We start from the raw sequence: 15,831 nt of genomic DNA, 5'->3' as shown, positions 1-15,831 counted from the left end.
AGACATTGCTTTTCAACCATGCTTTGACAGAATTAAAAAAAAAATAAAACTCACGAAATAGACCTGGACAGAAATGATGGTACTCTTAACTTAATATTTTGTTGCACAACCTTTTGAGGCAATCACTGCAATCAAATGATTCCTGTAGCTGTCAATGTGACTTCTGCACCTCTTGACAGGTATTTTGGCCACTCTTTGAGAGCAAACTGCTCCAGTTGTCTCGTGTCTGAAGGTTGCCTTTTCCAGACGCCATGTTTCAGCTATTTCCAAAGATGCTCAATAGGATGTAGGTCAGGGCTCATAGAAGGCCACTTCAGAATAGTCCAATGTTTTCCTCTTAGCCATTTTGGGGTGTTGTTAGCTGTATGTTTTGGGTCATTATCCTGTTGCAAGACCCATGACCTATGACTGAGACTAAGTTTTCTGACGGGGCAGCACATTTCTCTCTAGAATCCCTTGATAGTCTTGATATTTCATTGTACCCTTCACAGATTCTAGACACCCTGCACCAGATGCAGCAAAGCAGCCCCAGAACATATCAGAGCCTCCTCCATGTTTCACAGTAGGGACAGTGTTCTTTTCTTGATATGCTTCATTTTTTCGTCTGTGAATATAGAGCTGATGTGCCTTGCCAAAAAGTTTCATTTTTGTCTCATCTGTCCATAGGACATTCTCCCAGAAGCTTTGTGGCTTGTCAACATGTAGTTTGTCAAATTTGTGTGTTTTGTTTTATGACTTTGGCTCATACAATGACGGATGGTGCGATCTGATATTGATGTTCCTTGAGCTTGAAGTTCACTTTTAATCTGTTTAGAAGTTTGGGCTCTTCTGTTACCATTCGTATTATTCGTCTCTTTGATTTGTCATCAATTTTCCTCCTGCGGCCACGTCCAGGGAGGTTGGCTACAGTCCCATGGATCTTACATTTCTGAATAATATGTGCAACTGTAGTCACAGGAACATCAAGCTGCTTGGAGATGGTCTTATAACTTTTACCTTTAATATGTTTGTCTATAATTTTCTTTCTAATCTCCTGAGACAACTCTTTCCTTCGCTTCCTCTGGTCCATGTTGAGTGTGATACACACCATGTCACCAAACAGCACAGTGAGTATCTGCAGCCTTATATACAGGCCCACTCAATGATTCCAAGATTGGAGACAACTGTGATGCTAGTTAGTGGACACACCGTGATTTAACATGTCCCTTTTGTCACATTATTTTCAGGGGCACCATCATTTCTGTCCAGGCCTATTTCATGAGTTTTATTTTTTTTTAAATTCTGTGGAAGCATGGTTGAAAAGCAATGTCTGACTTTCATTTGTTAATTTTCATAGATCTTTTATTTAGTATTACTTTTGTCAGATTCAAGTTATTTCTGTGACCATTGTGTGTTTTTTCTGTCATTAGACGAGGGGTACCAACAATTTTGACCACGTATGTAGGATTACTGCAGTGAGGCAAGGACTCTTAATAAATCTTTCACTAAATGTTTACAGCCATTGTTTCGTTTTTCCAGTTTGCTGGCACAAAATGTTGCGGATGAAGAACATATTGCTGATAGCTTTTATGCTAGTATTACACTTTTTTTTTGCTTACCATTGTCGTTGTATTATTATTTTTTTTCCATAGGGAAATGGATGAATCAGTTTGATCCAAAGCTTACGAAGAAAGAAAATTTCAAAACGACATCCTCAGGTTCTGTTCGGGTCCCCATGATGAATAATCACAAATATCCTCTACAAAGTTTACGAGATGCACATCTGCAGGCTCAGGTATGTAATACTCTATCGCCATTATGTGCAGGAATAACATTTCATCCTAAATGGCTTGAACTTGAGCCAAGTGTGAAGCTTAGTCTGATGGCACGAGTGATACCTGGAAACTGAGAACCCGTCTCTATTCTGGTGTACTAACTTTGGCAGTGCTGTTTTCTGTTACTTTGAAACCCGCAATGTTGGCTTTTAACACGGCCAACAAACAAGGGGTTTCTAGCGGGTCTCTATCCTTCCAGGGTTTTAGTAGGTGGTCATGACATATCAGGAAGGGCTTCCTATCCCCTGGTCGTTGTATTTTACAGTTGACCTCTACCACCTTTTCCACCGCCTTTTAGAGTCCCTGCCTCTTGGTATGGAATTTGCTCTTCCCTATGGGCACTAACACAAGTACCTGATCCCTAGGTTTAAATTGTCTCACTCAGCTGTCCGATTATACCCCCTGGATTGTGCCTCTTGTACGTTGAGGAGGTGCTCTTTTATCTGGCTTCTCCCTTTGGCCCCTCAACACAAAAGAACATTATGCCCGGTCAGATGCAGAAATCTATTATCGTCTCCTGGGGTACACTGTTCAACACACTAACATTTTACAGAATACTTTGCACCATTAAGTCACTACTCTGGGCAGTCCCAAAGTTGTCCTGGACTTCTACAGGTCAGTGATATTGGCTTCAAGGGATGCTTCCTCATCCTCCGCTCTAGGCAGTACAGTGAATTGAAATTCACCAGTTACATAGTGTGACCTTGTTAAGAAAGCCGACTCCTTGCAGCACATTGGACTACTGGGTGCTACAGCTTTAGCCCATAAGTCCAAGAATGAAAGAAAATCTCGCCTGACAACAATGGCATGCGATAAGTCCTAGACATTTCCTACTTGGTGGGACACAGAAGCGCAATCTATGCGTATAATTCTTGGTGTCTGCATAGATACACTCCATCCCCAACCTCTTCTCTGGGACTGGCACATGATTGTGGCAGTTAATAGGGTACCGTAACCAAACTCCTTGAGTCCAGGTGTCCAGTCACAGTAACACCATTCAACGTCACGTGGCACAGCTGAGGTCCCTCACCAGGGTGAAGTATGGTACCGCATGCGAGATGTGCAAACAATGAGAAGCATCAGCCTACGGAGCAGTACATTGGTTCTTGGACTTTGGCACGGTTTACTAATATAACATGTTTGATATAGATCTGTCAATGCATTTCATTGCAGAACCATAGAAATGATACTTGTCTATTACATTATATTGGTAAAAAGATATACTTCTTTAACCATTTTATCTAGGTCGCCAGATTACCATTATCTGACAACTACAGCCTCATCATCTTTTTGCCTCTATCACAAGGAAAAGAAGGATTAAAAAATTTAGAAAGTCAACTTACAGAAGAAATTTTGAATTTGCTGATTACACAGCTAGAGGAAAAATCTCCGCGTGCCACAACCATATCTATTCCAAAGCTGAAACTTGACTCAGAATTTCGCTTAACAGAAACATTAAGTTTACTTGGTGAGTGATAACAAAGTTTACATCTACATGAGCTTTTCTCACCTCCCATTCTGTATCCAGAAACATTAATATAGAGTCTTCCCCGCGTTTGTGTGGTCAGACCCTGATGTCAGGGGGGAGATCGGTCTCACAATCTCTGTTCTAGTTCGTCCAAAAGGTGTTTGATAGGTTTGGGGTCCAGGCTCTGTGAGGCTGCTCATGTTCTTCCCTCCAAACTACCCCAACCATTTCTGTATGTAGCTGGTCCACTGGGCACAGTCATGGGACACAGAAAAGGGTCTTCCCCAAACTGTTCCCACTAAGCTGGAGGCTACAATTGTCCACAATGTGTTGTGCTGATTCATTAAGATTTCTCTTCAGTGGAACTAAGTGGTTGAGGCCGAAGTCTGAAAAATAAGCCCATAGCATTATCCTCCTCCACCAAACTGTACAGTGGGCACAATGTGGTCAAGCAGGTAACATTCTTCTGGCATTCACCAAACCCAGACTCATCCATCAGATGCCAGATAGAGATGCAAGATTCTATTTAGAGAATCAAGAGTGCAGTACCAAATAAAATGTGCCATTGCTATAGGGTCTGAGAAAGTGTAGGTGGAACCAGTTGCACCTTTTTTTGTCATGCATGTGTCTAAAAGTGCACTTACACTGAATGATTAACATAAAGAAATGTTCCTAGAATTGCTCGTTTTGTGATAAATAGGGATGAGCGGACCCGTGGAAGTTCGAGTTCTGGTATCCGTTTGAACTTTATGTCCAAAGTTTTGGCTCGGGTACCAGAACTTTACTTGAACATTAACCCAAACCCCATTTGGTACGAATCCTGAACTTTAAAGTTCGGGTCCGCTCATCTCTAGTTATAATCCTTAAGTGTAAAAAGGCTGGTGATCACTGATGAAAGAGCAAAACTCTCATTAATCAGGTGAAATTATTTCTAAGCTTGCTTAAAATCATCATTCTCGGCAGTGCATCATCCTTTGTAAAATGGACTTGAGCTGCAGAGAACAACAGCAGCCTATGCACATTGAATGATCTATTACTGATTGATCAGTGTGCATTGTTTAGCGCTGGCTGCCTGTGTAAACAGGCTTTTAAATTGTAAATATTTACCGATCGATGGTCGTTTAGCGCTGAGGATCCATTCATGTGAACAGTTCCTTAATCAGGATGCTGCTGTAATCATTTAGTTTCTCCTCCTCTGAATCTGGACCTTGGAGGATGAGCCCCAGAATCTGTGTGTGATTCATTCATATACAGTGGGTACGGTAAGTATTCAGACCCCTTTAAATTTTTCACTCTTTGTTTCATTGCAGCCATTTGGTAAATTCAAAAAAGTTCATTTTTGTTCACATTAATGTACACTCTGCACCCCATCTTGACTGAAACCCCCCCCAGAAATGTAGAGTTTTTTGCAAATGTATTAAAAAAGAAAAACTGAAATATCAGATGGTCATAAGTATTCAGGCCCTTTGCTCAGACACTCATATTTAAGTCACATGCTGTCCATTTCCTTGTGATCCTCCTTGAGATGGTTCTACTCCTTCATTGGAGTCCAGCTGATAAGGCTTGATTTGGAAAGGTACACACCTGTCTATATAAGACCTCACATCTCACAGTGCATGTCAGACCAAATGAGGATCATGAGGTCAAAGGAACTGACCAAGGAGCTCAGAGACAGAATTGTGGCAAGGCACAGATCTGGCCAAGGTTACAACAGACTTTCTACAGTACTAAAGGTTCCTAAGAGCCCAGTGGCCTCCATAATCCTTAAAAGAAAGAATAAACTTCTTTCATTTAAGGATTATGGAGGCCACTGGGCTCTTAGGAATCATTAGTACTGCAGAAATTCTGGATCACCAAAAGTCTTCCTAGACCTGGCCATCCAGCCAAACTGAGCAATCGTGGGAGAAGAGACTTGGTGAGAGTAAGTCGCCCACCAGGGCCGTGGGGTACTCGGTACCGGGTCTTCGTTCACAGGGGGATGTCACGGTGGCGACCCGGTCCGTGGACTTGGGCGCCCATGTAAAAGGGAAAGGTCTTTTTAAAGGGAATAAAGTTTATGTTAATGACGCCACCCGTGGTATTCGGTCAGTGTGGACCAACGCTGCTTTAAGGGGTCCTCTGGGGTGATGTTATGGCAACTAGATGGTATAACTTCCCACACATGAAGTGTATCCCCAGCGCTCCCAGTGTGTAGATGGAAGATGGTGAATGGCGCAGTAAGGAACGAGGACACAGGTTTGCTCTTTACCTTGTTTACTGAAGTCTTCAGACAGCCACAGTCCAGGCCACCAGATCTCGGGGCAGGCAGGGTTCGGCCGGCTTGGAGGCAAGTTAGGAGTCCCCTTACCCAGGTGGAAATCAAAGCCTCCCTCTAGCGCCATGGTGTTGTAGTCCCTTACTGCCTATGGCTTCACATAAGGTCCTCACAGGTATTCTCTCTTTCTGTCCCCCGTATAGGATAGGACACGACCCGTATGACTGGTGACTTGAGGTGGTTTATAGGGACTCTAGCATGCCCCAGGCTTTAAGGGTGTCACCGTGCCTCCTGGGTACTAAGGTGGACAGGGAACGTGGAGTTCAGCTGTCCTGCCGGTCTCTGATGTAAGTCGTGAAGAGCCTTACGATCCTCGGTGTTCCGGCTTCCGGTTTCTGCGCCTCAGAAGGAGGCAGCCTGGTCGGGGCTGGTCTCCCCCTGATATCCTCTCCTGTGCTTTGCTCTTCTACACGTTCACTGCAATGTATTCGGCTTTCTGAATGTCTCTTTCTGGGAACTGCTGCACTGCGGTCACACAGCTCTGTAAACCATCTTCTGCCTCAGACTGATCCAGTCTGTTTCCTGGCAAGACTGACTAACTTTCCCTACAGATTACCATATATATGGGGAGTCACCTAGTAAATAGGATCAAAAGCTCCCCCTGGTGGCCTGGAGTGTGAATGTGTTGCATGCTTGTGGTTACCTGGTTACAGTTATCCCTTCTTGCCTCCAAGCGTAACATCACTCTCCCCGTGAGGAAAGCAATGCTACTGTGACGACCAGGACCCTGGGGCGCCACAAGAGAGGTAAAGAATAACCCAAGATCACTGTGGCTGAGCTACAGAGATGCAGTAGGGAGATGGGAGAAAGTTCCACAATGTCAACTATCACTGCAGCCCTCCACCAATCGGGCCTTTATGGCAGAGTGACCCGACGGAAGCCTCTCCTCAGTGCAAGACATATGAAAGCCCGCATAGAGTTTGCTAAAAAACACATGAAGTACTCCCTGACTATGAGGAATACGATTCTCTAGTCTGATGAGACGTAGATAGACCTTTTTGGTGATAATTCTAAGCGGTATGTGTGGGGAAAACCAGGCACTGCTCATCACCTGCCCAATACAATCCCATCAGTGAAACATGGTGGTGGCAGCATCATGCTATGGAGGTGTTTTTCAGCTGCAGGGACAGGACGACTGGTTGCCCTTGAAGGAAACATGAATGTGACCAAGTACAGAGATATCCTGGATGAAAACCTCTTCCAGAGTGCTCTGCACCTTAGACTTGGCCGAAGGTTCACCTTCCAACAAGACAATGACCCTAAGCACACAGCTAAAATAACAAAGGAGTGGCTTCAGAACAACTCTGTGACCATTCTTGACTGGCCCAGCCAGAGCCCTGACCTAAACCCAACTGAGCATCTCTGGAGATACCTGAAAATGGCTGTCCACCAACGTTCACCAACCAACCTGATGGAACTGGAGAGGATCTGCAAGGAAGAATGGCAGAGGATCCCCAAATCCAGGTGTGAAAAACTTGTTACATCATTCCCAAGAAGACTCATGGCTGTACTAGCTCAAAGGTGCTTCTACTCAATACTGAGCAAAGGGTCTGAAGACTTATGACCATGTGATAATTCAGTTTGTTTTTTAAATACATTACATTACATTACTACATTTCTGATTTTTTCAGTCAAGATGAGATGCAGAGTGTACATTAATGGGAAAAAAATTAACTTTTTTGAATTTACCAAATGGCTGCAATGAAACAAAGAGTGAAAAATTTAAAGGGGTCTGAATACTTTCCGTACTCACTGTATAGGTAATTATTTCTATGCTTTTGTTGAAAAACTTTACCTAAATAAAAACTTGCAACTTTTACCATAGCAGACTTTAGCATTAAACCACAGGTTGCATTGCTATGTATAGGAGAATTTTCTCTTTCTAAATATCTAAATAATATTCTTCATCCTTACTGGCATACTGTACTGGTACATGGAGATACATCTCTATATATGAGTATATCTATATATACCAGTACACCTCTATCTAACTTTATATTAGAGATAAATACAAAAAACAGATTTTTTTATAATGAAAACAATTCCAGATTTTTTTTTACACTTTTTAAAATAAACATTTTTTTTATGGTGAATGGTAAATGTTAAAAAAATGCTTTATTTGATTATTTTTTTTCTCCATTAAATCAAAAAACAAATAACAGAAATGTAACTCAAAAAAATGTGTTTTGAAAACTGTCACTTAAAAAATAACTTCAGCTAATTTCGGACAAAAACAAATCCTCATATAGTGAAGTTAGCATAAAAATAATAACCTAAAGGCTGTTATAACTTTGAAGGAAAGAATGAAAAAAAATCGTATGAACAAGTAAATGGCAAAAATGTCAGTATATATGTACTGTATATTTTACATATGCTTGTACTACATACAGTATGTGGTCATAATCTGCAATGCATAAATGCATGTATAGTGTATTGATAAAGTCAAGACAGCAAAATATCTTTAGTATACGGGATAGGTCTCCGCCTAGTGGTCAGTTATAATCCGAGTCAGTACATAGCCTTTGTTAAAGGATATAACAGCTCCACCTAGTGGCTAAAGAGTGCAATTACAGCACACATGGATGGCAGTTATCCGTAATGAGCCCTTAAAAGCCAATTTAGCCATTAATAAATAGTATGTGTGCAAAAACCAGTGCGCATTAGAGAGCTATGTCAATAAAAATAATTGGAGGACAAGGAGTTGCGAGTACAAGTGCAAAGTATTTTTAACATTTCTTGGAAAAGTTAAAAGATGTGCAAACGAAGGTAAATTACCAACCTCAATATTCCCATCACATGTTATATTCAAGCCATATAAAGATAAAAAGGTAAGCGGTAGGGTGAGGTATCAGTAATCACCTTAATCCATTAATTAAATAGCTTGAAGGTTAAACTTCCTGAGGGAGTATGTCTCTTACCTATTCAGTATGGGAGAGATCAGGCAGGATGGTGGACAAAGCCCCGACGCGCGTTTCGCATATACATTCTTAGGCTTTCTCTTACCTTGTACTGCCATTTGCACTTTATTATAGAATACTTTATATATGCACGTTTTTCACTTTAGACTACTTACTATTATTATTTTTATTGACATAGGTCATACTAACGTGCACTGGTTTTTGCACACAGGCTATTTATTAATGGCTAAACTTGGCTGCTAAAGGCTCATTACGGATAACTGTCTTCATTGTGTGCCGTTATAGTACAATATAGCCAATAAGTGGAGCCAGGGGTGGATTAAGGGTAGCCAGGGCCCCGAGCTGTTCAGACACTGTGGGCCCCCCCCCCCGGTCATGTGACGGGGGTCATGTGACGGGGGTCATGTGACACCTGAACCAGATTATTCCAGAAAAATGGCCGGGCCCTACTCTACTGTAACCTATTAAATATTTGTTAAAATATCCAATACAATTTAGGTATATTTTGATTTATTTTTTCAATTTTTAAAATGATCAATATCACTTACAAGGAACAAATACCACCGCACCATGACCAGACCACAAATTACAACCACAGTGATCGAATAATATGACATACAAGGAACAAATACCACCGCACCATGTCAAGACCACATATTACCACCACTTGGTGACCAAATTGTGGCCATAATATCGACCAATACCTTGCATACATTGTTATGTTTTTGGTGCACTGTATATTTTTCCAGGGTGCGGCTGGGCCCTAGATGGCTCTGTACACTGTGGCCTCTGTTCAGACAGGATGCATATGGTTAGCCCGCTACATGGCGTCATTAATAGGCTTTGAGCCATATACTTTGCATTCCTGTGTGAACATGCCATATACAGACTATTTGTCTGCACAGGTGCACCAAGCGGCCAATTCCTGATTGTAGGGTGGCTGCAATATTGGTATTATTGCACCTGTGTATTTGCCATCTTAACTTGGGTCCGCTGTACCTTGGTTAGTGCAATTGTTGGAGGCCTTGAACAGGTAAGCATCTCTGCCTGTGTACTGGTGTTTTTTTGTTTAGAATAGTGGAGGTTTTTCCTTTTATGGTGTTTTTTTTTTTTCTTCACATACAAGGGACAAATACCACAACACCATTTCCAGACCACATATTACCACCACATAGTGACTGAATACTACAATACTGATCAGTAATAAAAAAAAACAACACAATACTATCACCATAAGTGCCAGTATACACAGGAGATCTGTACTTAGTATGCAGTGTCTGTGTAGAGAACCAAAGGACAAATGATGATCAAAGAGGCAATGATGTCAGTATAAAAACCACAATTTTATTTAAATAGATAAGTTAAAAAGCATACTGCCAATTTTAAGGAAATGGAACAACTAACATATATCACACCATCACTAGTGTTGACGCACAGCGCCACGTGACACCTAGCTAACTCCCATATTGGGTATAGTGGAGAGCAGTACTGAGAAAGTACAGACATATATTAGAATTATAAACCCATAATTATTATCCCATATGCCATCACGCTGACAATCACGTTAGCCTATCTCCTAATCATCATGACCCCATTGGGCCTAGACACGCTGGGAAGATATAATTACCCTTAAATGAATCGCGTCTTAGCTGCTGTGTCACCAGGCTGCGTGCGCCTGCCCCGACGCGCGTTTCGGACACCTTTTTCAAGGGGCCTACTGTGTGCACCCATCTCCGACATTATATAGCTCCGGGATGCAGCGTGGTACACCGCAAACCGGATGTGAAGTGCCCTCCCCCGGAAGTGACGCGTGCTGTTGCTCGGTCACCAGCGACGCCGGCAGGCGTCGACGTCATAGCGTGGGCGGAGCCAGAACAGGCATCCACCACGTCACAAGACGCCAAGAGCCCGCAGGCGCAGCTAGGAGCGGGCATCATGCACGTACAGAGGAGGACATACTAGGACGGAGAACACCTATAACGCTGCACACATATATATAACATTAGGTCACCATAACCTATGTTACTAATTATCCATTACCGGGCACCACTGATCTTCAAGTACATGGATGCAAAAATACACAACACATACTACAACATAATTAAACAAAAAACGGCAATATTAGCATAAATTCATATAACAGATAATCCAATTGTATTCAGATCTCCCATTAGAGTCCATATCTTGTTTGTTTTCATCCAATTTTTAGGATTCATTCTGCCACGGCCATTATTGCAAAACACATCGTGTCTGTGTAGAGGTAATACAGCGATCACTGGTGACATTATACACAGGAGCTCTCTATATAATGTATAGGTAATACAGTGATCACTGGTGACATTATACACAGGACCACTGTATATAGTATACAGTGTATAGTGTCAGTGTATAGGTAATACAGTGATCACTGGTGACATTGTACACATGACCTCTGTATATAGTATACAGTGTATAGTGTCAGTGTATAGGTAACACTGACTCACCAGTGACGTCTCTAGGCAAAGTCCTTCATCTTTCATCCAGCACAGACCGCCATCATTTCTTCCAGTCAGGACTCGTTTCTGCAGGAAATAACACAGTTATCTCGAGCTCTGCTTGCAGAACACATTACTTAATTTTTCCCAACTTCTACATTACACCACATGAAGAAAAAAAGGCGACATAGTGTCACTCTGCACAGTAACAGGACCGCCCCCCATTTAAAACAGTATACTCAAAAAATAAAATAAATACATCACTGCAGTAATAATATTTCTTAATTAGCCCCTATGTCCAGCATTGCCCCCAGACAGTGTGTTCAACAATCTGCCCCAGTATGTCCAGCAATCTGCCCCAGTGTGTCCAGCATATTACCCCCCAGTGTGTCCAGCATATTACCCCCAGTGTGTCCAGCAATCATCTGCCCCAGTGTGTCCTCCAGCATTGCCCCCAGTGTCTCCAGCATTGCCCCAGTGTCTCCAGCAATCTCCAGCAATCTGCCCCAGTGTCTCCAGCATTGCCCCCAGTGTCTCCAGCATTGCCCCAGTGTGTCCAGCAATCATTTGCCCCAGTGTGTCCAGCAATCTGCCTCAGTGTCTCCAGCATTGCCCCCAGTGTCTCCAGCATATTGCCCCGGGCCCCCCGGATTGCTGTTCGCAAAAAAAAAAAAAAACGAGTTCTCCTCACCTGACCAGCGCTCCAGGCGGCGAGCTCCCTCCAGCAGCGTGGACTTGCCGGCGACTGACAATGACGTCAGACGCCGGCAACATGTGTGCTGCACCTGCGGCCGACTTCAGCTGCCAGCCTCCAATTGGCTGGCGGCTGTTGTTAACTATTGACGTGCGGGCGTGCGCCTGAATGTCAATAGGAAACCGCCGCAGCGCCGGTAGGGGCCCGGTGAGAAGATGAGATGGGGCCCGATGCGGGCCCCCTCTCTCTGCCCACCGGGTCCGGGCCCATAAATTATACTACGCCAGTCTGACAGGGGCACATGCAGTAATGCCCTGATGGCGGCGGCCGGCGGGCAATATGTGCGGTAGCCCAGGGCCCCCCAACACCACTGGGCCCTGGGCTACCGCCCAGATTGACCCTCTTATAATCCGCTCCTGAGTGGAGCTGTTATATCCTTTACCAAAGGCTATGTACTGACTAGGATTATAACTGACTGTGACAAGCCTACAACAAGTATATATCATGATTGTCAAGTATTTAATAAGGTATGCATATGATTAAATACCACTTTTGTTCACTCTACAGACCTACCCCCTTTGCTTCAGCTTTTTAATTGTGTGTAATTTTTATTGTTATATTTAATATAGATTGATATTTTTATTAATTAATTTGGGCAGTTTAAGCTTTGCTGGTGTTTTCCTTTTGTATGACCTGTCTGGTCCTCGCCACATCTTCAGATCGCCCCGCTCACTATCTGAAGATGCAGCAAGGACCAGACGCGTGATGCAGAGGGGTCGGAGAAGTGAGTGATAGGGTGAGTATAAGGATTTTTTTTGTTTGTTTTTTACATACATTTATTATGTTCTGATGGCTGGATTAATTATTTATTAGTCTAATAATTATTTTACTAATCGTAAATTGTCTCTTCAGAGAGGAAGAGGACTAGAACTCTAGTGCCACCTATTGGAAGTAGCAATCCTAACAGTCAATGTCGACCCTTTAACGAGCCTTGTCACATGACTAATTGTAATAATTCTTTATTATACAAGGAGGAGATGGCATGATTACTGCATGCTAATATGTGATAGTAAATTGTAAGGGGGGAGTAATTCATTATTATACTAATGTGGCAGAATGATGGCTGATTTTACAGAGGCATATATGATATAATGCATCCCATTCTCGTGTTTTCAGAAATTGCCACCTTCTCCCTCATCCCAAGATCCGGAGCGCTGCTGCCTCCCTCCATGCCGCGCACACTGGGAGCAACCTTTTAGCTGTCAATCACATGAATTCTTCTACTTATTTAGTCTCAGACGTTGCATCACACACATATATAATGGGTGAAATAAGCACTGAACACGTCACCAATTTTCTAAGTAAATATATATTTCTAAAGGTGCTAGTATTGACATAAAATTTTCACCAGATGTCGATAACAATCCATCCAATCCACACAGGCAAAGAAAACCAAACCATAAATGTCCATAAATTTAGTTTTGTGCAATAATGAAAAAGTATTTAACACACAGAAAAAGGTGCAAAAAGCCCTGGAAAATCATGACAGCAGCTAATATCAGTAATTAGAAAGCAATCCTGCCACTTAGTGAACAATAATATCAGCTGGTGCAACTGATGACCTATAAAAAGGTGTCTCATTACCAAGGTGTCACAAAAGAAACATCTCAAAACCAGTGAGGTGTCGCAAGACCTTTGCAACCTTATTGCAGTAAAACATTCTGATGGCATTGGTTACAGAAGAATTTCTAAACTACTGAAGGTTCCAGTGAGCACTGTTGGGGCCATAATCTGGAAGTGGAAAGAACATCATTTCACCATAAACCGGCTATGACCAGGTGATGCCTACAAGATTTCAGGTAGAGTAGTGAACATAATTATCTGAAGAGTTGTCCAACAGCCAAGGACCACATGTGGAGAGTTACAGAAAGACCTGGAATCAGCGGGTACAATTGTTTCAAAGAAAACTATGAATAATCAACCTCTATGGCCTGTATGCACGCTCACCATGCAAGACTCCATTGCTGAACCTAAAGCATGTTCAAATGTGTATAAAGTTTGCACAACAACATTTAGGCCATTCTGTGAAATACTGGGAGAATATAGTCTGGTCAGCTGAGACCAAAATTTACCTCTTTGGATGCCATAATACACACCATGTTTGGAGGTCAAAAGGCACTGCACATCACCACAAAAACACCATACTAACAGTGAAGTTTGGAGGTGGGAACAACATGGCATGGGGCTGTTTTCAGCATACAGCACTGACAAACTTCATATCATTGAAGGAAGGATGAGTGGACAGATGTACATTCTTGATAAAAATCTACTGCCATCTATATAAGCAAGGAACCTCTCAATTGGTTTCAAAAAAAGAAAAAGCTGCTAGAATGGCTGAGCCGATCACCTGACCTTAACCCTATAGAACATTTATGGAAGGAACTAAAGCTCAGAGTTCATAGAAGGAGCCCACGAAGCTTCAGAATTTGAAGAATGTTTTTGTGGAAGAATGGGCCAAAATGACACCTGAGCAATGCCTGCGACTACTTTCTCCATACAGGAGGCATCTTGAAGCGGTCATCACCAACAAAGATTTTTGTGCGAAGAATTAAATACATTTCAGTAAGAATGTTCAAAACTTTTTCCCTGTGTCATTTCTCATTATTACGCATAACTTAATTTATAGTCATCTATGGTGATATCATTGCCGACATCGGGTGAGAATTTCATGTCAATGGCACCTTTAGAAATATAGTTACTTAGAAAATTGGCTTTCAATACTTATTTCATCCGCTGCATGCTATTGTTTCAGTTTCTTGTTGTTTGGCGGTGTGGGCCATTTCATTTTGCTATGTTAGGCTCCTGACCCCAATGCAAAATGTGTTAAAGGACCCAATATAACATGTCATGTTGTACTTTTTTACGTAAATTAAGCCTTGGAACTTTCTAATACCACACAATAAATGATTTGTTTTTGCCTCACAGGTCTCTATGATCTTTTTGAAGCCCCAGAGTTCTGCGCCCTGTCAGATAAGAGTGAGCTTGTAATCAGCGATGTCCGTCATCGCGCTGTTTTGGAAATCAAAGAAAGTGGCGTAAAAGCTGCAGCTGCTACTTCCATCAGTGTTGCTCGCACGATGCCAGTGTTCTCAGTGGAAAGACCTTTTTTGTATGTTCTGGTTAATGACAAAAACAAAATCCCCATTATTATTGGGCGCGTAACTGACCCCAGTAAGTGACTTTAAGCCAAATCATACATAGAGTAAACTGCAATGCCTCTTATTTAGAGATGAACGAATCGATTTGAGGCGAATCAAGTTCACTTCACATTTCACATTAAAAAAAAAAACATTTTCAAGAATCCAAATACTTTTGATTTGCTTTAAAAATGTCCACCATTTTGCTGGATTCCAAAGGAATCCATTCCAGTCTTCTCTTCCATCCTCTTCAGCACCTCTGACATCACTTAAGGCCTCGTCAAATCTTTGGAGGCCAAAACAGAACATCGGACTGGAAGGAATGGCAGGTTGTCTAATTAGAAGATCAGAAAAAAGCCAGGTGAAGGCTGAGGAGAGTATTTACTTGTTTAGCCTACAATTATTATAGAGACCCCAGAGTATAACAAGGGACATTTGGTTTACACCAAAAAAATTCAATGTAAATCGGATTTCATATCCGAATTTGAGCAAATTTGCCGAATTCAAATTTTAGCAGATTCGTTCATCTCCAATTATATTTCTTTAATACAACTCAACTGTAACCGGATCCTTTCCTATTAGCTTTAATTCAATTAATATATATTTATATAGGTACACAGCTCATAAAAATATAAGAATATGTGATATGCACAGCAATGCTTAAAGAATAAACGCTCAATAATCCTCTCGTGTTTGACTGTCCTGGCCAAAAAATCAGTAATGGTCAATAAAGAATAGTATATATCACATTTGTGCTGTGTGTTTACTGTGCCCAAAAAAAATCTACACATGTGCCAACTGTGTCTATAGGGTTACATTACGGCCGGGTTCACATTGAATTTTACCCTTATATCAGTGACTCCGTCGGGGCCTACGTCTGAAGTCCTGCAAAATGAGATTGGAATATATGCACTGATGGCACTATTGACTGCAAGGATGCAGACAAAGCCAC

At 42.0% G+C, this 15,831-nt stretch overlaps 1 protein-coding gene across 1 annotated transcript in view; it reads left to right on the top strand.

Annotated features, from left to right (window-relative positions):
• LOC143804776 (factor XIIa inhibitor-like) overlaps positions 1-15,626 on the top strand; it is an 80,683-nt gene extending 65,057 nt beyond the window's left edge. Inside the window, exons 6-8 of the mRNA XM_077283189.1 lie at positions 1,632-1,774; positions 3,060-3,282; positions 14,668-15,626. Of these exons, the coding sequence (XP_077139304.1) occupies positions 1,632-1,774; positions 3,060-3,282; positions 14,668-14,921 (620 nt within the window). The 3' untranslated portion in view covers positions 14,922-15,626. The remainder of the gene's footprint in view (positions 1-1,631; positions 1,775-3,059; positions 3,283-14,667) is intronic.
• Positions 15,627-15,831: the final 205 nt, after the last annotated feature.

The sequence above is a fragment of the Ranitomeya variabilis genome, chromosome 1, assembly GCF_051348905.1.
Source record: "Ranitomeya variabilis isolate aRanVar5 chromosome 1, aRanVar5.hap1, whole genome shotgun sequence".
Lineage (NCBI taxonomy): Eukaryota > Metazoa > Chordata > Amphibia > Anura > Dendrobatidae > Ranitomeya > Ranitomeya variabilis.
This window is presented reverse-complemented; position numbering and strand designations above follow the sequence as displayed.